General features: G+C 35.4%; 2 protein-coding genes across 3 annotated transcripts; one reads left to right on the plus strand and one right to left on the minus strand.

Annotated features, from left to right (window-relative positions):
* The first annotated feature begins 23 nt into the window (after positions 1-23).
* On the plus strand, positions 24-12,479 carry trmt1 (tRNA methyltransferase 1). Of its 2 annotated transcripts, none has more exons than XM_079857437.1 (17): positions 24-719; positions 1,672-1,826; positions 2,414-2,738; positions 2,824-3,043; positions 3,597-3,784; positions 7,065-7,180; positions 7,271-7,383; positions 7,480-7,628; positions 7,895-7,978; positions 8,085-8,154; positions 9,255-9,389; positions 9,518-9,603; positions 10,498-10,606; positions 10,701-10,777; positions 10,939-11,058; positions 11,148-11,262; positions 12,132-12,479. In XM_079857437.1, exons 3-17 carry the CDS (start codon positions 2,491-2,493, stop codon positions 12,201-12,203), a joined length of 1,902 nt encoding a protein of 633 aa, XP_079713563.1. In that variant the 5' UTR covers positions 24-719; positions 1,672-1,826; positions 2,414-2,490; the 3' UTR covers positions 12,204-12,479. The 2 variants fall into 2 exon arrangements, with proteins under 2 accessions (XP_079713563.1, XP_079713562.1); XM_079857436.1 differs by having other exon boundaries at positions 36-719; positions 2,338-2,738.
* A 42-nt stretch (positions 12,480-12,521) lies between these two features.
* man2b1 (mannosidase, alpha, class 2B, member 1) lies at positions 12,522-23,246 on the minus strand. The gene is made up of 22 exons (XM_079857435.1): positions 23,116-23,246; positions 22,479-22,581; positions 22,044-22,217; positions 21,059-21,252; positions 20,836-20,968; positions 20,190-20,335; positions 19,885-20,084; positions 19,674-19,794; positions 19,517-19,595; positions 19,325-19,434; positions 19,028-19,135; positions 18,327-18,443; positions 18,051-18,233; positions 16,897-16,994; positions 16,406-16,648; positions 16,230-16,331; positions 15,833-15,920; positions 15,524-15,604; positions 14,485-14,706; positions 14,255-14,404; positions 13,162-13,258; positions 12,522-13,083 (listed from the first exon to the last, which is right to left on the minus strand). The coding sequence occupies exons 1-22, from the start codon at positions 23,206-23,208 to the stop codon at positions 12,980-12,982; spliced, it is 2,946 nt and encodes a 981-aa protein (XP_079713561.1). The 5' UTR covers positions 23,209-23,246; the 3' UTR covers positions 12,522-12,979.
* Positions 23,247-26,752: the final 3,506 nt, after the last annotated feature.

Consider the following 26,752-nt stretch of genomic DNA (forward strand, 5'->3'; position numbering starts at 1 on the left):
GCATCATTTTGTCACCCCGGTTAGAGCACAGAGTTACCGATCAATCATGCACAGACCAAGAAAAAGGACGCTAGCGTGCAACCGTGCCGCGCGCTCTCCGCTGGATCAGTCTGTGCGCAGAAAGCGAGCCGTGTGTGAGCGTCTAGACTCAGGTGAAGCCCTGGGGTCTGGGGTCTGGGTGCTACGCGCTCTGCATGCCAACGGAGCTCTGCATGGCGCACTGGAGAAGAGCATGCACTAAACGCCTCCCAAATATGTCCATCACGTCGCTCTAATGGGGTCACATTATATGGCGTATAGACAATTAGTGTTTATAGAGCGTGACTGGATTAGATTATTAGTTCGAATGTGACATTTGCACAGAAGGAGCCACTGTTGTGACATATAAATATCAAGAATGTTTAATGCTGCACAGAGAAGGCATACTTTACGCAGAAAATGTATTTATGGAATTTATGTTCAATATAAAATTATGAATATAGAAATTTGAACTATAAAATAGCTAAACGTACTGTCATGACAATTGCACATTTTAAAGGGGTGGTTGATTATGATTTCACTTTTCTAACTTTAGTTAGTGTGTAATGTTGATGTTTGAGCATAAACATTTGCAAAGTTACAAAGCTCAAAGCAAAGGGAGATTTTTTTTTATTTTTAAGAAATTGCTTTTTAAGGACTACAACAAACGGCTGGCAAGGACTACACAACATTCTTCTCGGGTTAGTGACATCACTAGCCCTAAAATAAATTTTACATAAACATTTATATTTACATAAAAGAATATGCTAATCATTGACTAGAAGATAACTACACTTAAGCTACATAATTTAATCAACTAACCATTGAGAAATGTCCTGTTGCATTCTTCTCGAGTCTCTCCATCAATGTCTGGCTACAGTTTGAACATAAAAGGCAAAAAAATAAATAAATTTCAGTGCATGTCTGTGTGAAGTCACAAGCTGTTGAAGCTCCGCCCTCTGTGCCGGGAGCAGCAGCTTATTTGCATTTAAAGGGACAGACACAAAAACTGCGTTTTTGCTCACCCTCAAAAAGTGACAGTTTTAACATGCTATATAAAATATCTATGGCGTATTTTGAGCTAAAACTTCACATACACACTCTGGGGACATCAGAGACTTATTCTACATCTTTTGAAAAAGGTATTATACCACACAAAAAAAACTTTGACTTTTTTTTATTTTTTATATTAAACACTGTTCACATCAACACCATATGCATAACAATACTATCGGTAATAATAATGGTGATTCACTGAAATATTAAGGAGCAGATAAAATACCCAGTACTATTAGATAAATTAGTCTGTTTATTAAACAGTACAGAACATTTTTCTTTCTTAATTGTGGATTTACTTCTCATTTACTGGCATTCAGTTTTACAGATATTTTGCATGTAACATTGCCAAAGCATAGACAAGCACAGACAAAAAAAAGTGTCAGGAATGTCAATAAAAAAAACAATATTATATAAAATACAATATTATATTATATTCTGACCCTCTTCTTAGTTACTGACATTCTCTAATTTCTGCTATGTGTATATATAAAAGGTAGTATATTATATATAAAAAAACATTTAGAAAAAAACCTAAATGCGTTGAAACTAGTTCCTTAATGACACTGCTTTGTCCTCGTTGTCTTTATTTTACAGTGTATACTTTCTATAGGTTGCTGTGCGCGTGCGCAGTGCCTGGCGTCTCAGTCAGGCGTTTAGTACTACAAGGCTTCCGTAGTTCACACACAGCGGTGAGCTGCACGTGAATTCTCCCTGAAAACACAGGAGCTAACAGTTGACAAGTGTCTATGGTAATGTACAGTTAGCGATGTGGTTTATTTTTTGTTCGTGACTGACTTGCTATGACATTACTAAAGTATTTTTTTGGAAGGATAATTAGCGGTTAGTAGGAAGGCGAGATAAATTGTGTAATGCTAGCTTGGCTAGTTACATTGTGAATGTGAAGATGCCCAGGTTTAGAAACATTTGTCTAGTCTATATATAATTTAGTAGGTTGAAATTGTATGTGAGTTGTATATGTACATAAATGTATATAAAATGCTTTTAAAATATTTGACTGAAAAAATGGTAAACTTATGGAAATCCATCAGTCAAAAGGTGTGGGAAGTTGGGAGCTGTTGTGTATATATATATATATATATATATATATATATATATATATATATATATATATATATATATATATATATATAATTTAAATTTTTGATATATATAAATTATTAATTTTTTTAATTAAGTTGACACAGCATGTGGGAGTTTGTAAGCACATATTGTTAACTAAAATCAATTTTGTGTTGACAGGTCACTGTTTTTCTTTGGTAGATGTTAGCAAGGACTACACTTCATGTATCCTATAGGTGTCTTTGTTTGTCATTAGCATTTCCTAAGAAGAGAGCATCCTTCCTTCAGATCCTCCCAACAAGGCGCAGTTGCGTCCCGAAAAATCTCAAAACAATGGACAGCAAGAAAGAACCCGAAGAATCCCAGGACACCATCTGTGCATGTGCAGACAGTACTACCACAGCAGTACCAAAGGAAGACACCAATCCCTCCAGCTCTACAGAGCGAATTCAGACCTCATCTACAGAACCTGGGCTTTTGCCTGGGGAGACGGTTGTCAGGGAAGGAAAGGCTGCCATTTTATTCCCAAGTGCTAATGAGGTGTTCTACAACCCTGTGCAGGAGTTCAACCGAGATTTAACGTGAGTATGCCATCCAGTGTGACATCTCGTGATGTTTTGTTTTCTAGCCTCTCCTTTAAACTTCCCATTTACCTTCTTTAATCAGGTGTGCGGTGATCACAGAGTTTGCCAGGGATCAGCTGGCTCAAAGGGGCGTCCGGATCCTGGTCCCGGGGGAGAAAGACAGAGTCGTGGTCCGACTCTCGGAGGAGAAGAATGGAACGATGGATCAGGAAGCATCAGAACAGCCTGAAAATGAGCAACTAAAGGAAGAAGAGGCTGATGAGAAGGAATACATCACTGCATCTGTAGGGGAAAGATGTGAGGTCTGTGTGTGCTACAGTGACATTTTAGTATTAGATACTATTATAGTATTTATTAATATTTTGAGTTAGCTTTTGTTATTTTCAAATGGGATTTAAAAAATGTTATTTGTTTTATTTCTATTTCTTTTTAGATTTAGTAATTGTATTACTTTAACTTAATCTCATTTAATTTCGGTTAGATGCCAAGGCAACATTTGTAATTTTATGGGGAAGGTTTTCATCTAATATTTGTATTTCATTTTATTTCAGCTTTATTTTAATTGATGAAAATGATTATTAATATTTTTTGTTTTAGTTAACAATAACAACACTTATTTAAATTATTTTGCTAAAGGTAATGATTAAAATGTATGTAAAATGTGTTTTAGAATTTAAAACAAATTTTAGATGTAAGATTTTCTTACATGACTGGTGTTTGCACAGTGTCTTGTTTTTTCAGTAGTTTCCTTATGACTCGCTTGTTGGGATTTTTTCCTCATTTGTGAATCACTTTGGCTAAAAGTGTCTGCCAATTAGTAAATGTATTGTGATTTATCTCTCTCTTTTGCTCTAGCAAGGTCTGTGTGTGCTGGAGGGTCTGGCAGCGTCAGGCCTGCGTTCAGTACGTTTTGCTCTGGAGGTTCCTGGCCTGAAGAGCATCACTGCTAATGATTACTCTGCTAAAGCTGCAGCCCTGATCGCCCGCAATGCACAACACAACAACGTGTCCCACATACTGCAAGCCAGCCAAAGAGATGCCAGGTGCTCTTTATATATTCACATATTTGCTTTATATATATATATATATATGTATGTATGTATGTATATATATGTACAGTACCAGTCAAAAGTTTGGAAACACTACTATTTTTTAATGTTTTTGAAAGAAGTCTCTTATGCTCATCAAGCCTGCAGTTAAAAACAAACAAACAAACAAAAAAAAAACAGTAATATTATGAAATATTATTACAATTTAAAATAATGGTTCTCTTTTTTAATATATTTTAAAATGTAATTTATTTTTGTGATGCAAAGCTGAATTTTCATCAGCAAGTACTCCAGTCTTTGGTGTCTTATGATCCTTCAGAAATCATTCTAATATGATGATTTGATACTCAGTTATTATCAATGATGGAAACAGTTGTGCTGTTTAATATATTTTTTTGGAATACTTTTTTCAGGATTCATTGAGTAAAACGTTAACAGCATTTATTCATAAAAACAGCATTTATTCAAAATAAAAACATTTCTAACAATATAAATCGTTACCATCACCTTTTATCAATTTAACGCATCCTTGTTGAATTAAAGTACTAATTTCTTTAAAAAAAAATAGTTATTGTTCCCAAACTTTTGAACGGTAGTGTATATTGTTACAAAAGATTTCTATTCTAAATAAATACAGTTCTTTTTAACTTTTTATTCATCAAATAATCCTGAAAAAAGTATCTCAGGTTATAAAAAAAATATTAAGCAGCACAACTGTTTCCAACATTGATCATAAATCAGCATATTAGAATGATTTCTGAAGGATCATAAGACACCAAAGACTGGAGTACTTGCTGATGAAAATTCAGCTTTGCATCACAAAAATAAATTACATGTTAAAGTATATTAAAAAAGAGAACCATTATTTTAAATTGTAATAATATTTCATAATATTACTGTTTTTTTTTTTTTTTTTAACTGCAGGCTTGATGAGCATAAGATACTTCTTTCAAAAACATTAAAAATAGTAATGTTTCCAAACTTTTGACTGGTACTGTATATATATATATATATATATGTATGTATGTATGTATGTATGTATGTATGTATGTATATATATATATATATATGTATATATATATAATATATATATATATATATATACTGTGTGTATATATATATATATATATCTTTAACTTTAGCACTTATTTAAAGTTAAAGTTATTTTAGTATTATTTAAATGCTATTGTAGTATTTATTAATATTTTAAATAAACTTTTATTTTATATAACTTTTTTAAATGTTAGTTTAAGTTTTAGCAAGTACATTTTAGTAGTACAGTTTTTTTAACACTTTACAATAGTTTCATTTATTGACTTCTATATAGCTTTAATACATTTTATTTTAGTTTGATATTTTAGCACTTCAACAAACTTTTTTATTTAATATTAGTAATAATATAAAAAAAAAAAAAAAAAAAAAAAAAATATATATATATATATATATATATATATATATATATATATATATACAGTGAGGAAAATAAGTATTTGAACACCCTGCTATTTTGCAAGTTCTCCCACTTGGAAATCATGGAGGGGTTTGAAATTGTCATCGTAGGTGCATGTCCACTGTGAGAGACATAATCTAAAAAAAAAAAATCCAGAAATCACAATATATGATTTTTTAACTATTTATTTGTATGATACAGCTGCAAATAAGTATTTGAACACCTGTCTATCAGCTAGAATTCTGACCCTCAAAGACCTGTTAGTCTGCCTTTAAAATGTCTACCTCCACTCCATTTATTATCCTAAATTAGATGCACCTGTTTGAGGTCGTTAGCTGCATAAAGACACCTGTCCACCCCATACAATCAGTAAGAATCCAACTACTAACATGGCCAAGACCAAAAAGCTGTCCAAAGACACTAGAAACAAAATTGTACACCTCCACAAGGCTGGAAAGGGCTACGGGGAAATTGCCAAGCAGCTTGGTGAAAAAAGGTCCACTGTTGGAGCAATTATTAGAAAATGGAAGAAGCTAAACATGACTGTCAATCTCCCTCGGACTGGGGCTCCATGCAAGATCTCACCTCGTGGGGTCTCAATGATCCTAAGAAAGGTGAGAAATCAGCCCAGAACTACACGGGAGGAGCTGGTCAATGACCTGAAAAGAGCTGGGACCACCATTTCCAAGGTTACTGTTGGTAATACACTAAGACGTCATGGTTTGAAATCATGCATGGCACGGAAGGTTCCCCTGCTTAAACCAGCACATGTCAAGGCCCGTCTTAAGTTTGCCAATGACCATTTGGATGATCCAGAGGAGTCATGGGAGAAAGTCATGTGGTCAGATGAGACCAAAATATAACTTTTTGGTCATAATTCCACTAAACGTGTTTGGAGGAAGAAGAATGATGAGTACCATCCCAAGAACACCATTCCTACTGTGAAGCATGGGGGTGGTAGCATCATGCTTTGGGGGTGTTTTTCTGCACATGGGACAGGGCGACTGCACTGTATTAAGGAGAGGATGACCGGGGCCATGTATTGCGAGATTTTGGGGAACAACCTCCTTCCCTCAGATAGAGCATTGAAGATTGGTCGAGGCTGGGTCTTCCAACATGACAATGACCCAAAGCACACAGCCAGGATAACCAAGGAGTGGCTCTGTAAGAAGCATATCAAGGTTCTGGCGTGGCCTAGCCAGTCTCCAGACCTAAACCCAATAGAGAATCTTTGGAGGGAGCTCAAACTCCGTGTTTCTCAGCGACAGCCCAGAAACCTGACTGATCTAGAGAAGATCTGTGTGGAGGAGTGGGCCAAAATCCCTCCTGCAGTGTGTGCAAACCTGGTGAAAAACTACAGGAAACGTTTGACCTCTGTAATTGCAAACAAAGGCTACTGTACCAAATATTAACATTGATTTTCTCAGGTGTTCAAATACTTATTTGCAGCTGTATCATACAAATAAATAGTTAAAAAATCATACATTGTGATTTCTGGATTTTTTTTTTTAGATTATGTCTCTCACAGTGGACATGCACCTACGATGACAATTTCAGACCCCTCCATGATTTCTAAGAGGGAGAACTTGCAAAATAGCAGGGTGTTCAAATACTTATTTTCCTCACTGTATATATATATATATATATATATATATATATATATATATATATATATATATATATATAATTTTTTTTGTGTTATTTATTAAAAAAAAAAATTAATTGCAGCTTTATTTCACCAACCAGATTTCTTTCTATAGTTTTAGTTAACAATAACACTGATTCTGTTTTGTCCTAAATCCTGGTATATCACCATCTTTCCAGTATGGTGATGTATGAGGCAAGAGGGAGGAAGGAACGCTATGATGTCATTGATCTCGACCCCTATGGCAGCCCATCACCGTTTCTGGATGCGGCTGTGCAGGCTGTGAGTGAGGGAGGTGAGTCAGTCGCTGTAGCTTTTCTCTCACATGCACATTTTGAATTTATCAAGCACATACACATGAGTAATCTCGCTGTCTTGTTGTCAGGGTTGCTTTGCGTCACGTGTACGGACATGGCTGTAATGGCTGGAAACAGCGGGGAGACCTGCTACAGCAAGTATGGCTCTATGTCCATCAAGTCCAAATACTGTCATGAGATGGTAAGAGAGGCTCACTGGTGTTGTGATGAATGGATGGAATGAAGGCAACACTTCATCATAGCTATGTCTTTCTCACACTCTTTCTTTTTATTCAAGGCCCTGCGTATAATCCTGCACAGTTTAGATCAGAGAGCAGCCGTGTATCAGCGCTACATTGAACCGCTCTTGAGCGTGAGTGTGGATTTCTACATCCGTGTGTTCGTCAGAGTCAAAACCGGCCAGGCTGTAGTCAAAAACTCTGCAAGGTAACATACACGGTTTACTCTGACTGTCTATATAGAGAGAAAATAGCTGATTATTAATAATTATACATGAAAAATGCATATACACTACCGTTCAAAAGTTTGGGGTCAATTTTATTCAGCAAGGATGCATTAAATTGATCAAAAGTGACAGTACTAACAACATTTATAGTTTTGCAGAAGATTTCTATTTCAAATAAATGCTGTTCTTTTGCAGCCCTAGGAAGCATAAGTGACTTCTTTCAAAAACGTGTGTGTGTGTTTTGCAGTAAGCAGGCGCTGCTGTATAACTGTGTCGGCTGTGGTGCGTTCCATCTGCAGAGGATGGGGAAAAGGACAAGCCAAGGCAAACAGTGAGTATTTCTTCCTCCAGGATTGATCTTTTATCTCCCGTTTCACATTTTTCTCAATGCTTTTGTACTGGAAGTATCATTGTGTATATTTGTGTGTTTGTTACAGAATGAAATATTCAGCAGCCACTGGACCACCTGTAGGGCCTAACTGTGAACACTGTGGGCAGAGACACCAGGTCTGAACCATCAATATCTCCTCTTATGTTTATTACAAAAAATAAAATATCCCTTTGATGTGTTGTTAATTAGTTTGTACTTATATATCATGCATCCCTACTTATAAACCATGTTGGTTATCTGCCGATATTAGAGATTTTGTAATATATCAGTATCAGTCGATATTGGATGTATATCAGCAAATATTACAGATATTTAATTGTTCCATTTAATTTCCCCTATTGTTATGTTTAATATGTCTTAAAAAACACAAATAACTTAATAACGCTGTTATGTGTCATCTTTATAAAATCGAAATGAACTAATATTAATTTCCATTCATATGAATCAAAATTAACATACGTTTTTCATACTGTTCATCAGGGATTCCCCAAAAAAAGCTGTAACCCTTTGACCTAAAATATTTACTTGAAGTACCATCTCAGATTTTAAGTTTCATGTTTCAACGAAGCATTTAAGCAAATGCACTCTTTATGTAGGTGTAAGTTAGGGGAAAAATTTAGCTGCACACTCACACTCACAATTTTATTTTTACCAGTGTTTTGGCAATCAGTCTTTATCAAGGTGATGAAGGCTTGTTGCTGAAACATTGGAAAAAATAAACTTACAAGTGAGTGTGCAGTTAAATTTTTCAATCATTTAACAACACATTTGCAAGGTGATGGTTCCCTGAGGTTTGTTAATTGTCACATGACATGCAGGTAAACAAATAAAATATTTTGTCTTTTTAATAAGTGTTTTATTTGGATTGTTTTTATTTCAAAATGATTTATTTTACGTTTTTATGATTCAATTAATTTGTTGTCATCAGCTCACAAACCCCCTGCAGTTCCATCACGAAGCCAGTTTGGGAAATACTGCTGTAAATTATAATGTTGTAGTGTTTAAAATGATTGGTTTTAGTTTTTAGTGTTCTCTCTTTTATATATTTAGTCAAGATAGTATATAATTTTAATATCAGCCATTTATCAGTTATCTTCCATAACATAAAAAAAAATTATCAACTTGTCGTGTTGGCCAGATATTATATAGTATATAAGCTATAGTATATTTCAACCATGAAGTTTTGATTTCTTTGTTCCTCTCTCTGTGTTTGTAGTTGGGTGGCCCGGTCTGGGCGGAGCCTCTTCATGACATTACATTTGTTCAAAAGATTCTGGGTGCCGTTTCAGGGAACCCCACTCGCTTCAGAACGTCCAAGCGGATCGAAGGGGTGCTTAGCATGGTGACTGAGGTCAGTCATTATTAAACTTAGTATTAATAATCATCAACACAATTATAACATCTTTAACGTTTCCAGGCAATAACAGATTTGGTTCACTGAATAGAGAATGAGTACTGAGAGAAAGATGTGTGTTTCAGGAGCTGCAGGATGTTCCTCTTTACTATGCTTTAGATCATCTGAGCAGCACAGTTCACTGCAACACGCCGCCCATGCTGCAATTCAGGTAAACTCAATACAACATTTTCAACCTGCGTATTATATACTACTGTTCAAAAGTTGAAATATTGACTTCTATTCAGCAAATACGCATTTTATTGATCAAAAGTTACGGTAAACACTTTTATAATTTTACAAAAGATGTCTATTTCAAATAAATCCCAATAACATTCTGTTCTTTAAAGAATCATGAAAAAAGTATCACAATTTCCACCAAAATATTAAGCAGCAGAACTGTTTTTTTGAGCAGCAAATGAGCATATTAGAATTATTTCTGAAGGATCATGTGACACTGAACCCTGGAGTAATGATGCTGAAAATTCATCTATCATAGGAATAAATTAGATAACTATTATTTTCAATAATAATAATATTTCACAACATTAATGATTTTACTCAATGTATATATATATATATATATATATATATATATATGTTATATTTAATGTCCCCAACTCAGCAAGCCAAAAGCCAATGGCAACAAAGGTGAAAAAAGGCGAAATTGAGTTCTTTTTCACTGGTTATTTGCCCTTAAACAGTCAAATACACACACAATAATGTCAAAATGCTGGTCTTGAGTATTCACGTAAACACATTCAGTTATGTTTTAAGTGAACGTAAGCAGTTGAGAAGGAAAACACATGTGTAACTGTGTAATGGATCCGTGCGTCAGGTCTTAAAGTGACAGCAGCCTAATATAGGCTGCCAAATTATGAGACAATATTAAAAATATCTAAATGGCAGTTTTTCCTCATGGTGTTGATGTCAAAATTGTGGCCAGTGAAAAAGCTGAGTGGCTTGTAACTCTGGAGAACCACTAGCCACAGTGGCTGGAGAGCAAAAAAGTGTCAAGCCCTGTATGTAGATAGCAGTGTCTCCTCACTTTCTATCTACTGTGTAGGTCAGCTCTCCTGTACGCTGGGTACAGAGTATCTTTTTCTCATGCCTGTAAGAATGCTGTGAAGACCGACGCTCCCGCTGGGGTGTTATGGGATATCATGCGCTGCTGGGTGAGTGATTACCATTCTCTCATAAGATCCTCCCCAAAAGTTCTTAAGACAATGCCTTTTTTCCTAATGTAGTTTCTGTTTGCTTATCCTTCAGGAAAAGTCCAACCCTGTGAAGAGAGAGCGGTTATCGGAAACCAGTCCTGCCCACCGCATTCTCTCCACAGAGCCAACGTAAGGATCAGACGCCTTACATTTATTCATCTAGTGGCTATTTTACATTTTCTATTAAAATCCCTGTCATATCTGTTGCTGTGCCTTTTAGTTTAGTTTAATTGCTTAATTAATAAAAAATACAACTTTACTACCCTTAATCTTCGTATTCACTCATTAAGTCTTCAGGCCTGCTTTGAGATCAGAGAGGACGCAAACCCTCAGTCACGGAAACGTCACCTCACACGTTTCCAGGAGAACCCACAGGCCAACTGGGGACCCAAAGCACGTGCCAGGGCTGGGTTGGTCATACTACTGTTCTTTCTTATAGTCAAAATCTTTCAGTTGATCTTAAAAGTGTTAATCATCTCTTTTTCCCTCTTGTATTTAGTGGAGGAATCTCGTCTGAGCTGGAGGACAAAAGAAAACACTTTCAGGGTAAAAGAAAGAAACCAATCACAGACTCTTCCCAACTCAAGAGCCTCCCATGTAAAAAGTTCCGAAAGGTACGTTCACTGGAATTCAGTATATGATAGGGATCTCAGAGACATTCAAACATGTTGCTTTATTAGCTATCGTTACCAAATTGGTCAATGTTTGAGAATTTCAATTGAGAATTGAATTATTTTCTTTTTAATTTTCAAATGTAAAGAGGACCTATTATGCTTTTTTACATTTTCAATTTTCTTTAGTGCGTTACTTTGTAACTTTGCAGATTTTTTTCATGCTCAAACAGCAAAGCACAAAGTCCACTCCAAAGGGATTTATTCTCTATATCAGTAAGCACTGCTTCTGAACTCCCTGAAACATCTTGATTGTAGTTTTAAGTTTTCTTCTTGGAACGTACACTTCACAATATTCCTCATATAATAATTCCCACCGAAAGCATACGCAAAAAAAAAAAAAAGTAGGCGAGGCCTGGTTGAGTTGCGTTAGTTTTGTGTTGAAACTTGCGTTTTTGGTAAAGGATGTGACATTTCTGAAACGCACTCAAAGCAGTTGACCAATCAGAGCACACTAATCCAGCTGACCAATCAGAGCACATTGCGTTTTTCAGAAGGAGGGGCGAATGAGAGCATTCAGAGAGAATGTAAAAATGTGTTTTTTGAACATTCAAGCATGAAAACCTATTCTAGTAGACCCCAAAAACAAAATCAAGACATTGTAAAAGGGCCTGTTTAAGTCCAAGAATTATCCGACTCTTATTCCAGGATGTGAGATAAAGGATTTAACGTATAAGTGAGATTTTAAAAAGTTATTTTTTTAAGATTTAGTAGTCAAGAGTTAAAAATAAACTACTTGTATAACCAAGAATTCATACGTATTAAATCACAGCAGCTCTCTTTACCTAAAAAAGCTATTCTTTCTTTTTTAGGGAACATGTACACATGGAGACAAATGCTGCTATTCACATGAGCAAGAAACCAACGAGGACAAGATGGACTAATTGGTTTTCTCACTACGGGATGTACATCACACAGCTGTGACAGCTAGTTAAAGACTGAGACTTTATGACTTGCAAATTACTTTTCTCTTAGCTGTCTGAATGTCTGCACTTCTGTTCACAAGGTCTGTACAGATTTGGACCTAAAGCTTGTTTTATGTTAATTGGATTTGTGCAAGGCAAGTTTAATTTACCTTGGTTGCCCACGAATAAGTGGGACACATTTTATTATTGGAAATAGTTTTATTTTCACCTGGCAAATAAATATCAAGTGAATGTGTGTTTTTGTAATGTATTCAGCATGAGCAGTACGCATCATGTATCATTTAAAAACATTTTTATTTCTGGTCATTACATTTATGCCACAGTTCATTCATTAAAAACGTAATTTTTGTATGAAAGGCACAGTAGAAAAATACAATCAAAATTATTGCACAAATGAATTTAAGGAGATGTGTCTTCAACACAGAAGAAATACAAGATGCTGATTTGGCCAAGACAGCTCATGCAGAAGAAACTTGAATTTAAAACTTAAATACTTCGAGTTCTTATAGATCATATACATCTTTATGAACATGTGGCACAGTGCAGTTTGAAGAATATGCATTCTTTGAACATTGAAAATTTTTTTTTTAATTTTGTTCCCTGGATTATGCAACTGAAGCACACAGAAAAATCCTCAAACCTATGCCGTGTAGTTCAGCTCTGAATCAGTGGCAGGCAGGGTTTAGATACTGCAATGCTACACTCTGATTGGCTCTTACAGTGATCTGTCAGTTCTACAGCTGCCGTACCCGTAACAGGAAGGTGCGGATCTCCATTGGGTTTAGTGTCACTTCCCATGGTGAAGGGTCTCTGACACTGAAGGGCTTTGATTTCTTTTCTGAAAGATACAATTTTAACAATTGAGCATTCAGATATAATTAGAGTAAATAACAATTGTTCCCAGAGTAATTATTACCTGTGTTCCACCGCAGGCGGTTCATGTCATCTTTCCATTGATTCGCCCCTAGACTCATCTCAGACGCTCCGAGCACCTCGAGAGTAGAAAACAGCTTCTGCACAGACGAAAACAGAAACATTATCAGTATTAAAATGATTAATTATCTGTTTTTTGTTTTATTTTATTACTATAAGAATCTATAAGGCCCTCAAGATTGAGCTGACTATGCTTACAATAGGTATAGCACTACTTCAAGTGCCTTACTGCTTCTTATAAAATGATTAATAAATATAAAAATATTAACATCACAAACTTTCATTTGTGAAAATGAAACGCTTTTCTTCGACTGTGATGACATACAGTTATGAACATCATAAATCTAGCAAAGGTTTATATGTTTGATATATATTTTTAAAGAAAAAAAGTGTGTGTGTATATATATATATATGCACATACACACTTTTTTTCCTTTTCTTTTATGTACATTTATAAGACAATACTTTGTGTTTTATTACCTTGGCATTAAATAACAGAAAACTTCTTATTGCTGCTTAGTGAGTGTTTCTGAAACCATGAAACACTCCATCACAGACAGTGATGGAAAATATGACATATTTCTCTCTTCTGACCAATTGGGCAAATGGGAATGCAAAATTATATTTGTTGTAGTTTCTGTTCACCGCTATAGGGTCTACTGGAGGAGAACTTTTTTTTTTTTTTTTTAAAGAAATGCCAATTCTTAATAATGAAAATCATGAACATGCTTCACATGTTCTCTGTGAAACACAATCAGTGTTTGACTACAGCGGGATTTACTGGAAGTGTGTAGGTGGGGGAAAAAAACGTGTCTAATTATTCCCAGCGCTTGCATTATGTCTTTTAAAGTACTTGCATTGCATTACTGAAGATAAAAGCTTTCAGTTCATCAAAGAGCCCAAGCTAAAAGATTAGTCAAGTTTAGTGCAGTGCTAAATGCATAAGATCATTTAAATAGTTAGAACATCTTGCATGGCACCAGAATTATTTTGGATGTTTGTTGTCTATGAAACACAATCAGTGTTTAACTACAGCGGGATTTACTGGAAGTGGGGATGAAAAATTCTATTGTTACCTGTAAGTTGACCGTAACGGGCTGTGAGTGTGTTTTACTCTCTTTGGCCTGGTACTGATGTTCCAGCCTAATGAGAACTGAGTCTTTATCCCACTGAGACAGTGTCAGCAGGTGAACAGCAGGGGGCAGAGCGGCCTGAAGCCCAGAGAACTATGGGAGAGAGAATGAAAGAGTTCAAGCTTACAATAAGGAACCAGATCAGTTCATCCGTCCACCGATCCTCTACAAACCTCCAGTTTAGTGTTGGCGGGAGGTGTGCCGTCCTGGAAGGAGAGCAGGGGTTGGAGCACCATGCCCTGTGCGAGGGGTCTGTGGACATCTGCGGCCGTGTCTGGGGGGGTGAGGGTCAGCAACAGACGCCCTCGGGCAACTAAACCATGAAAAAACTCTCCTGGTTCAGAGAGAGGCTCTCCCACCCCCCTAAAATCATCATACAGCAGTCTTCTGTGCAGCTGAGAGAGAGTTTGATTAGCTGTTAGCATATAGAGACTATGAAAGCTTGTTTCCGTGAAAGAAAAGTGTGACTATTTCTCACTTTATAACTCGTAGTTGCAAGTTTATATAACGAGATTCTGAGAAGAAAAGTCTGAATTGCGAGATGTAAACTCGCAATTGCACGAAACAAATCTGAATTGTGGGATAAAAAGTCGCAGTTAGCTTTTTTATTTTTTTATTCAGTGTCGGAAACAAGCAATAAAAGACCATCTCATAAATAATTATAATAATAATAAACTTAATTTGTATATAGCGCCATAAAGGAAGATTTTGGAGGCACTTTACGTACAAAGAGAACAAGAAAATAAGAACAGTTTATAAAATAAATGCATATTCATATATATATTCATATATATATATATTTATTAAGAATATGCAGTTATATTATAAATAATATTTAATTTATATAAATATAATTAAAAAGCATGTATATCAAAACAAAAATACTAAAAGATAATGCAAAACAAAAACTAAATTAAAACCTTTCCTAAAATAAAATTAATTTGTCAAGTCTTGTTTATAAACATTTATTTGAAAGTTTGTGAAAGGTGGAGAGAGAAATATTGAAGGAAAAAAAAGTAATCCTAATTTGAAATTACGCTACAATGTTTATTTATTTTTCATTTTTAACTTAATTTAGATTTTGTTCTCCTCGTTCAAGTTTCATTTTCTAAAAATACACTGTACCTTCTGTATTAAAGCCAGAAAAGCATTTTTAAATTGAAGTGAACAGAGAGATTTTGACAGAGAGAAGGAAAGATCATTTTACCCTACCATGATTTCCAGCGAGCCGTTATAGATGCTGCTGCCCCCTTGAGAGCGATCAGTCACAACTGTTAACTGACACTTGTCATCCTAAATCCACACACACACACACACACATATATTACATTCTTGACATGTTAGGGCAGCTCAAGGCTGTTTATGAGAATCTGAGTGACAACAGAAAGCGAGGATGAAGACATGGAAATATAAAAAGACAACAAATTATATGTTATACATTATACAAACAAATCAATAAAATTATACACAGGATTCAAAAGAAAATAAGGAAGCTGACATGATTGGCTGCACGACACTTGCCTTGATGTAAGCGCGTGAGTTGATTGGATAGTAGTTTCCAGCAACTGGCTCTGTCTGCTTCAAATCCCAAGTGGGCCGATAATCTTTCCTACAATGACAACACCACTCCTAAGATTATTTACAGTTGTGCTGCTTCATACTCTTGTAGAAGGGATTTATTTTAAATAGAAATCTTTTGAAATATTATAAAGGTCTTCAGTCACTTTTGATCAAATTTATGCATCCTTGAGAATTTCATTTAAAAAAAAAATCTCATTGACCCTAAACATTTAAACAATAGCGCACATGACGAACAACACAGCAATTAAAAGAAACTTTCTACACCAATTAAAGCAAAATGTGATATTCTACTTCAGTTTTCCATTTCAATCCTTTCTTTAATCTTTAATCTCCTCACCGTCGCTCTAAAACCTCTCTGCCATTAGAATCAGTGTAGAAATATCCAGAGGACTCGATATCGGTGTCCAAACGAGTGATCACTTCTTTCCCTAAACCATCCCTGTAAAGAGAAAGAGAGCTGATATTAATCCTTGATCTAGAGAACTGTGCGTATGCGTGTGTACGTTGACTCACGCGACAGGCACGGGTCCCACGGTCCACTCCAGCTCCAGTTCCCTGCGGTCCTTGTACAGACGGACAACCTGAGACACCCACGGGCTGAACCACTGCGTCACCTCTTGAACTGCGCTGGACACCGTAACTATCTGTATTTCAGCAGTCTTGTTAACGATGAAGGGGTCTGATGAATTTGGTCTGAAGATGTAAGCCCCCGACGGCTGCCTGCTCTCCTTGTTATTCCCAGCGCTTGCATTATACCTGTAAGTATACAAATATGGTGATTCACTTTTTTATACTATCAAACACGACAAGGAAAGGGAACATTCAATGCAGATTCACAAGCAAAATGTACAGTACTGAATCATTACCATACTCACGTTTAATTGTATTTGCTTGTACTCCAAGGTAATTCAAAAAATAATATAGTATTAGAATTGTACATATCCAAAAAACAAGGTAATACTAAATTGTAGGGAGAGACTGATTCTGAATCAGCCTAAACTGACCAGTAGAAGTTCTGAGTGAGTCGAATGGTTTGCTGTGTTTCCAGGTTCGTCAGGCTGCTTAACAGACCTGTGGTGTCATCAAAGGTCACCTTTAAGAACTAAAACACATACAGAAGAACAGATTTATTATTTATGCTAATTGAAACATGATGCAGTTTTAGTGTAATTTAACACTGGTCAGCCTCAGTTTTCCGCGATTCTGCCAGTGAAACACAACAAAAAAGCATTCTGCATGCGTAAAAGTTGTGTGTCAGAATTTAGTACTCCAAAAAAAAAAAAAAGATTTCTGCATAATGTGGAAATGTGGAATCCTAATGATAAAAACCAATAAATGCATCACCACAAAATAAGTCATTTTGATTGCAATAAATAAATGTGTGAAATCCTGGTGGGACTGACTAGTAGATTTTGAGTTGTTTGTTGCATCAGAAACAGTCATTACTATTTACTTTATTAAATAGTAATGACTATTTATTTATTTATTTTTATTATATAATTTATAATTATATAATAAAATTATATATAAATAAAATTATTTTATTTATAATTTATTTACCATTACTCTTTCACCCTAAAAGTTCAATATATTTTGCAACTGTATCTTTAAGTCATGTAAAAATCTTTTACTGTACTTTCGGTTCTATGAAAACATGCAAATGACATTTGTTTTCTTTTAGCTAACCTTTGCATGTGAAAACCACCAGTCAAGTTCACATAAGGTCATTTATCATGGCGTACAAGTTGATAAATACAAAACATGTGTTCTAGATAAAGATACAGTATTTAGATGCTAAAAAAAATAGATCTGAGTTTCATATACCAAAAGTTTGGGGTCAGTAAATATTTTTTGAAAAATTAATACAAATACTAATTTGATCAAAAGTGACATCAAAGAATAAAATAAAAATCCACCAAAATATTAAGCAGCACAACTGTTTTCCACATTGATATAATAATAAATGTTTCTTGAGCCGCAAATAATCATATTAGAATGATTTCTGAAGGATCATGTGACACTGAAGACTGGAGTAATGATGCTGAAAATGCAGCTTTGCTGTCACATTTAAAATATGTTCAAGCAGGAAAGTTATTTTAAATTGATATAATAGTAAAGAGTTTAAATGGATGGTTTCCACTTATGCTGCTTCGTTTACCTTGTTCTGAATGGAGCGAGGGGCTGTCGGTTTGGAACTGGATGCTGGAGGCTCATCCTGAACCATGGAAATGACGTACGTACTGTACCCAAGAGGAGGAGCTTCAACCTGGAAAACCAGCTCACCTTTAGCACTACCCCTGTTCCGTCTCACTTCCTGTGTGGACTTAGACAGTGGGACCACCTGACCGATAGCAAGAGAAGTGGAAATATTATTGATTTCACTTCATAAATGTAACGCATACGATTCGTAATTCATGCAAACACAGTTTCCAACCTGACTGTCCACTGCTTTCCCATTAGCATCAGTAACACTGTACACTGAACCATTGACAGGCAAACGAACAGGCCAGCTTACAGTCCTGCCCAGAGGATTGTACACATTCATAGAGAACTGAGAAAGATTAAGAAAAAGAATGATCAGAATTCAATAGTGAATGTGCTTTTTATTGTATGCATTTATTTACTGAAATCTGTGTATTAGAGCTGCACGATTCTGGATAAATTGAGAATCACGATGCTTGCACAAAACAACTAAACAAAATAACGTAATTTATTAGAGGTTCTGACTAAATGTTAATTGCTGCAGTCTATTTAAAATGTTTAATTAATCTGAATTATTTAAAATGAATCAGCATTTTTGAATGAATCTCTTGAATTAATGATTCAATGACAAATACCAGTAAAAAATTTGAATAGTCACTCGTCGCCACCTAGTGGCGAAACAATGTAATCAATATAATCGTTACTTGAAGTGCCAAGTTACTTTCAAATCAAAAGGTGATTATTTTGATCACTACCATAGACATCAGTTTTAATATCCAACCTTTTTAATATCCGATTTTAATGTTCCAGTGTGATTTTGTCAAAGGCTTAATAGGCAAAGGCGAAATCATTGTCATTTAAAAATGCATGGATGTTTGAATCGAGATCGCAATCTTTTAACGATTAATCGTGCAGCTCTACTGTGTATCGTACCTTATGGCTGCTTTCTGTGAGGGGACACACACTTATGTTGAGATTCTCACAGAACACACGCAGAGCTTCAGAACCACTGAGAACAGCCAGAGAATTAAAAACCAGCACCTACAACAAGAAAGGGAGAGTAGCAAAATATTTGTTTTGCAATATCGTTGTTTTATTTGTATATTTAGACAGTGGGGAAACAGATTTAATTCTAACAGCACACCTCTGCATAATAAGCCGTATTATATGTAGCAAGCACCACTAATAATGGATGATGCTTAGTTAGGTTGAAATATTTTATCTTTGTACCTCACAATGTTCCCAGCCTGTAGCCAGTCTCCTGGCGTAGTCGTTTGCCACATGCTGTTTCTCTGTCCCAGACACAGCATCATGATGTTGGGCCACACCCATCGCCCTCTCTGATCAAAAGGATACGATTTCAAACAGACCAAGTGATTAAAGCCAACATAAGTGATTTATTTACAACAGATGTAGACTTACTCATAGTATCACTGTCCCCTTCACCAAAAGGACCCGATGTGGACTTGGGCCCGCCGAGCACCTCCAACTGGTTGCATGTCTAGAAGGACAGAACCAGACATTACGGATTAAAGAAATTATTTTTTTTTATTTCAGAGAGGAAGGTTGTGGGTCTCACCTGTAGTCGGCTGTTGCTCTGTCTCTCATATAACTTCAGTGCTGGCCGGCTAGTAAAATAACCAGTCCAGAAATCATGAGCATCATCAGCATAGGGGAAAAAATCATCTGTCTTCAGGGGCCTATGATAAACAGCCAAGACAGGAAAATGTCACAGGGAACATTTGAGAGAAATCCTCTTCTAAACGTATTATCTGTATATGCACACTAACCAGGTGAGGTTGGCTAGGTTGAGTTCCTGCAGGTAGCAGGACGGTGTAGAATAAAGCACATTCACCATGCTCCCTTTAGCTTGCAGGGCATTTACATACTTGATCAGCTTATCCATGTTCTTGTACCAGAGATTGGCGTTCTCATACTGGAAGTCTGAACCCATGGTCATGATGATGTGGTTTGTCTTATAAAAGGCAGCCTGGGAAATAAAAAAAATTTGATGGCACACCCATGCTAACCACAGACGGGTGAACTTTACATATAATTGACTAGACTGAGCATTGCTGCAAAGCTGTTTACTTACTTGCTTATAGGATGCATTGAGAAACTTCTGTACTATCTGATCCACATTGTAGTCCTCAAGGTCTGGGTCGTCTCTTATGGGAGCATCATCACAAGACTGGTCCCAGCAGAAGCCCTCAGGAGGGTTATAGCCATTTGGGAGAACGCCTTTAGAGATGAAACTTGTCTAGTCATTTAAGAGAACTAATATTCACACTTCCACATACTCAACACTGTGAAGTTATTTAGGATATATATTGTGGCGAGCAGGACGAGGCCGAGGGCCTTGACATTAACTTTTTTGCTCTCCAGCCACTGTGGCTAGTGGTTTTTCAAAGTTACTAGCCACTCAGCATTTTCACTGGCCACAATTTTGACATCAATACCATGGGGAAAAACTGCCATATAGATATTTTTAATATCCGTTTACCTTCACTTAAAACATAACTGACTGTGTTTAAGTGAATAGTCACCAAGACCAGCATTTTGACATTATTTTATGTGTATTTGACTGTTTAAGCGCAATAAGCAGCAAAAAAAAAAAAAAAAAATTACATATATATTGTTAAATATATATATAAAGCTCTATATCATGCACTATGGGAGAATTTAAAAAACTGAATTTGGATTATTAGACAGTATAAAACAGCATGTTTATAGATTAGTACCTGTGAAGAGATCAGCGAGGGGTGGCGTCAGGCTTTCACTGGCCCTCCAGAGCATTTCCATCTCTTTGGTCTTCATCCTGCGAGCCTTGTCCTGGTAGTCCAAACGGCCAAAGAAGAAACCGTCATAGCCCATCTGTAAAAAAAAAATAAAAAAAGGGAAGAGCCATCAGCACCACTATACCACACCGACCATTCATAGTCTCATATAATGTGCCATGATTACCTGAGCAAAGATGGAGGCATGTTCTCTGGCGTGTCCGAACGGGTCGATATGCCAGGCCACCCGGGGACGCCCGCACTCGCCGAAGGTGTCATTCAGGAAACGCAGCCCCAAAGTCATCTGATCTATGACAGCGCTATAGTGCGTGGTGGCCTCATCGCTCATGCACCAGCCGCCGTTTATGAACTCAAGACGACCTACGAAAAAAGAAAGAAATGTATATAATTCATGGCATATGTGAAAAATATTTTTTGCTTTGAATACAATATTTTTTTGGAAAAGATTGAAAAAAGGTGTGAGGCAAGTAGTTTAGTCCTTTTTACATCATTTTACATTTTAGAGTTTTTAAAAACAATGCTTTTGCAAAAATGTGTTTTATTAATCTTTTATTATTTTTTTTATAATTTTATCATCTCAGACATGCTTAAATATGGAAAATAATTATAAATATTCAGGAAGTAAGGAAAGTAATTTAGTACTTTATACATCATTTTAAATTTTAGCATCTTTATATGCAATGTTTTTGTAAAAATGTGTTTTATTAATCTTTTCTTAATTATTTTTATATTTTTATCATCTCAGACATCCTTAAATATGGAAAATAATTATAAAGATTCAGGGTGTAAGAAAAGTGTATTAGTACTTTTAATACTGTTAACTTTACATTTTTAGCATAATTAAAAAAAAAAAAAATATATATATATATATATATATATATATATATATATATATATATATATATATATATATATATATATATATATTTTTTTTTTTTTTTTTTTTTTTTTTTTTTAATCAGACATCGTTTGTGCAAAAATTATGGAAAATAACTATAAATATGTGGTGAAAAAAGTACTTTATTACTTTTTAGTACATTTTACATCACTTCAGATTTTTTGTGTGATTAATTTCTTTTTTATATATATATATACATTTTTTCCTCAGGAATATCCACAGTCACTGTCCCCAAAACAAATACCCTCCTCACCCTCATTGACAAGCTGAGTTACAATTCGGCGTGTGTTCTGGCTCTGTTGCCTCCACCAGCGGTAAAAGAAGGCCGTCTCTACATAGATGAAACGTCGGGCTGGATCCTTCTGTAGCTGGTCTATCACAGAGTCCAGAATATACTGAACACCTGCATGCTGGATGTTGTTTCGGTCTGAAAAATTACAAAGATTGGAATAAAAACACAGAGGTTTGTGGTTCATTTGCATGCCTGAATAAGCCTGACACCAACAAAACTGTATTGTGTATTATGCTGTGAGGTTAAACATTACCACTCCAATGCGTTGCCATATCATATGACAAGCAGCACACAAATCATGTGCAGAATATGGACAGTCACATGAAGAAAGTGATCTACTACCATATCAATGCATGTTTGCGAACAATAAAACACTTGACGTGAACAGAACTTCACCTCCATAGTAGTACTGATCCACAGTCTTGAGCCAACCAACATCATCATGTGTGTGAGGAACCAGGTGGACGTTCAGCATGGAAGGCTTTGTGGCTGGACATGACTGAAAAGATCCAACAAGGTCATCAACAGTGGAAAGATACAACAGTTCACATAAAATATTCACTTCCTCATTCTACAATCGTTTCCTTTATACTTTACTGGGAAATAAAGCTCCTGTATTCATAATTGATCTGCCAAAATTGCAAAAACTGTGTCAAGTGATATTTTAAACTAGACCGAAAAAATTAAATTAAATAAAAATTAGTCCATAAACAAAATAAATGTATTGGTTGGTGCACGACATCAGTCCCAACCCTGACAGAAACGTATTGTGGTGGTACCATGCACTGTACATGTTCCAAAACATGGTATTTTCAAGGTACGTGACCCAAACACCATGTAATTATCGTGACTTCATGTCCCAAAAAACAAAAAACAAAAAAAACGAATGTCCAAAATAATTACTACTAAGGTATTTTTTGTTCTTTGTATATTTCCCTCAGTGGCAACTTAAGTTTTTCCATTTACTCGAATCTCTCTTAAGGATCCTACAAGGAAAAACTTCTGAAAATTCACCTAGTAAGCCAAAACTCACCTTATAACCGCAGATGGAGTTTCGACCCGTGGGTAGAGAAAACACAAGACAGAAACACAGCTGGAGCAGAAAACTGATGTGTAGTGCAGCCATGTTGAAAATGAAACTACTATCATATGACAGCCGAATTTGTGTTGTTATGTCACGTGACTTCTGCTTCGCTTACAAATAAACAAAATAAAAGTCATTAAATAGAAGTCTTTGGTCAGATCATCTACAAAAATACAGTACTAACAAAATTAAAGGAATTATAATATAATATAATATAATATAATATAATTTATATAATATAATCAAATATTTGAATTATTATAAAAAAAATAAAACTTGATGAATTACCATTTGAGTAGTTATTGTGTGAAAATAATTTAGATGTTTCAAAATATATTACTATCCATATATATATATATATATATATATATATATATATATATATATATATATATATATTATAAATATATATATATATATATATTATAAAAAAAAAAAAATATATATATATATATATATATAATATTTGATTTATATATTTTATATTAAATGTATTTATATATATATACATATACATTACATTGCTTCAGTCAATATCCTGCTCACAAAGTGTTGCTTTTGCTATCAAAATGATCTGTGTTTTTTAGAGGTGGACAACGTACGCAACTTCCTTACTTAAAGCTACACTGTGTAATTTTTTAAGTTGATTCTTAGCAAAAAACACTTTGTTCTTTCAAAAGTGTATGTGCTCATTAATGTGTAATCACTTCAACCAACTAATCAAGTATTCTCGTAAGTGTAGAATCTGCCATTTAGAATACGAGCGAGCCGCTCGAATGGCGGCAGCCATGTTGCGCCTCCATCTTGAAAATACATTCGCCAAAGAGGGACATACCTGGAAATTCAAGCTTCGCCTTTCGCGTTTTGACACTCAGTGGCACCGTGACGAATGCGAGGGGGAGATTACTCGCGACTGCCGGCAGATTTGAAATAATACGGCCACCGTAGGAGTTAAAACGCCCTCGGAATGGGAGGGGCTAGAAAGTAGTAGTCATAAACAATTTCACCGCTAGATGGGAGTAAATCCTACACAGTGTAGCTTTAAGTAAAAGTACAGAAGTAGACGTTTTTAAAAGTACTTAAGTATCAGAAGTAAAAAGTAAATGTCAATGCATTGATTTATTATTGTTGCATTGTTGTATGTAATACTTACAGTAGCCTTCCTTATGCCTCTGAATCTATGCCTGCCTACCCTCATATCAATATCAAATTTATTTCTAGAACACAGTTCCAGATTGAATATGAGACTGAATAAGTGCACTCAATAACGTCCACAATGGTTTAGGACACCCAAATGGCCGTTCCCTCAAATACCCTATTTAAAGATTTTGGCTTTTAGTTTGAATATGTTACCCTAACTGTTATCTATAAGCTAGTGTACTCCAAAACAATGACAAAATTCGCATTTAGAAGAAAAAACCCAACGTTGAAAATGCTGATGTTCATTTTCAACGTTGGGTTTGTTCTTCTAAATGCGAATTTTGTCATTGTTTTGGAGTTGATGTAAGAATCCAACATCAGATTGACGTTAATCTCCAACGTTGGACAGACGTTGTATTGTGGTTGAAAATGAAAATCAGGTTGACGTCAGAAACCAACATCAGTCGGGTTCTAATATCATTTTGATGTCGGGTTCTGACGTCAATCCGACTTTCATTTCCAACCAAAATCATCCCCTGACAGACGTTACTACTTTCTACTCAAGGACCTTGGCAGAAATGTAGTGGAGTAAAAAGTATGATATTTTTCCTTCAAATGAAGTGAAGTAAAAAGTTTCCAGAAAAAATAATACTCAAGTAAAGATACTCAAAAAGTGTACTTAAGTACAGTAGTCAAGTAAATGTACTTTGTTACTGTTCTTACTCTTATTAAGGGAGGAAGCTTTAACAGCTGTGGTTTACTGCCTCATCTGTCTGCGCCTGGGAGCATGATGTTGACCTCACTTTTATCTAACTCTCCCTGAATCTTTATTTCCTTCCCCCTCCTTTCAAGAGTCACATACCCTTATCTATCTACTGCCTGACTCCCATTACAAATAGCTAACATTCCCCTGACCTGAAGAACTATGGTTATAATCATGCAAAATTCAGTCAATCAACAGCAGGTAGAGAGGTTTTTAAAAACATTACAATCTTCAGTGGGTTTAATTAATTCAAAGAAGCTGATTATTGAAGGGTTTATCATTCTTTTGGAAAAAAAAAAAAAGTTGAAAAAAAATGACTGACATTTCAAGCATTACATCATAAGTGTCTCTAGTTACACCATATGAAGTCATTCATCACCATCTTAAATGTCAGACTGCACAATCAAATTCAATTCAATTTCATTTCCCCATGAATGACTCCCTAGCTTTGTGGTTATCCCTCCATAATTGTTCATGAAACTTTGACTTTTTGGAACTTTATTGTTGGAAAACCCAAGAAAATAACACAAGGCAGTTCAGCATGAGTCCAAGAAAAAAGATCTGCAGGGAGCTTCTGTGACTAAAGTCTTTGTTCACACTTTAGTCTCTTCATGAAAAGACAAGCTAAAGGATGAGCCACATCGAAAGGAATCCGAGATCATGTTGCTGCATATATTTTCACTCAGAGTCTCAAACTGTGGCTGTCGTATCTCTGTGAGGTATCTCTGTTCTTTGTACAACGATGTAGAATTAGTACAATTAATCTTTAAGTCTAGACAAGCAGTGACATTAACCAGCCCTACTGTGCTTATATATGTCTGGACATGTTGGTAATTTCCTTCGGTATAGTGCTTTATTTTACAGCCCTGTTCCCTTTGTAGCAACATACTATAGTAATTACAATAAATGGGTAATAACTGGTACTAACCCTCCTACACCATAACCTTAACCCATGAGGTTATCTATATTAGAGTATTTTCGGTTACACTTTATTTTAAGATGTACATATTATACATTTAATAACTGAGTAATAATAATTAACTGCATGTACAATAGGATTAGGTTTTGGTTTTGGTTTAGGTTTAGTTGCATGTAATTATGCATAATTTATAGTTACTACTACAGTAATTACATGTGTAACAAGAACACTGTATTACCGTATTTTCTTAGGTTTTTCACTGTAAGTGCACCTATACTGTACAATAAAGTGCAACATAAGTAAATAGTAATTCATAACATACTGACTGCTATATTATGAACTTTAAAGGCTGTTAAAGTAAACTTCATACAAAAAAAATCACACAAAATAAAGTGTCAGGACTATCAGCGTTTTGAGATAAGACTAATCCTCACAGTCAAGTGCTATACAGTAGCTTGTTCCAACACACTGTACCAAACACCTGGTTTGAATCAGAGGAGGGCCACAGCCAGAATGTGCAATGTTTTCCCCTGTTGCTGCTCTGTAAACATTTAGATAATAGTATGAGACTACCACCGTCTCAACCACTTACAGCCTCCTGCATCTGCACACCTATTTATCTGTTTATTTAGTGGCAGGAAGTATCCAAGCATATCTTTAGATGAACAAAATGGTGCATATTTTGTAACATAAAGGAAAATGTGATTTGTATGCTGCATTAAATCTGACAAAAAAGTCAGACTGCATAAAAAAAAAGAAAGTGA

This window comes from Squalius cephalus (assembly GCF_949319135.1).
Source record: "Squalius cephalus genome assembly, chromosome: 22".
NCBI lineage: Eukaryota > Metazoa > Chordata > Actinopteri > Cypriniformes > Leuciscidae > Squalius > Squalius cephalus.

What these genes read in the sequence shown, in the direction of transcription:
- trmt1 (XM_079857436.1), top strand. Translation starts at nt 2,359, where the DNA reads ATGTTAGCAAGGACTACACTTCATGTATCCTATAGGTGTCTTTGTTTG. An exon ending in GAGTTCAACCGAGATTTAAC is followed by an intron (nt 2,739 to 2,823) that starts GTGAGTATGCCA and finishes TTCTTTAATCAG; the next exon opens with GTGTGCGGTGATCACAGAGT. An exon ending in GTAGTCAAAAACTCTGCAAG is followed by an intron (nt 7,629 to 7,894) that starts GTAACATACACG and finishes TGTGTTTTGCAG; the next exon opens with TAAGCAGGCGCTGCTGTATA.
- man2b1 (XM_079857435.1), bottom strand. Translation starts at nt 23,208, where the DNA reads ATGGCTGCACTACACATCAGTTTTCTGCTCCAGCTGTGTTTCTGTCTT. An exon ending in TCAATGCATCCTATAAGCAA is followed by an intron (nt 20,085 to 20,189) that starts GTAAGTAAACAG and finishes TTTATTTCCCAG; the next exon opens with GCTGCCTTTTATAAGACAAA. An exon ending in CCGCCTGCGGTGGAACACAG is followed by an intron (nt 13,084 to 13,161) that starts GTAATAATTACT and finishes TGTATCTTTCAG; the next exon opens with AAAAGAAATCAAAGCCCTTC.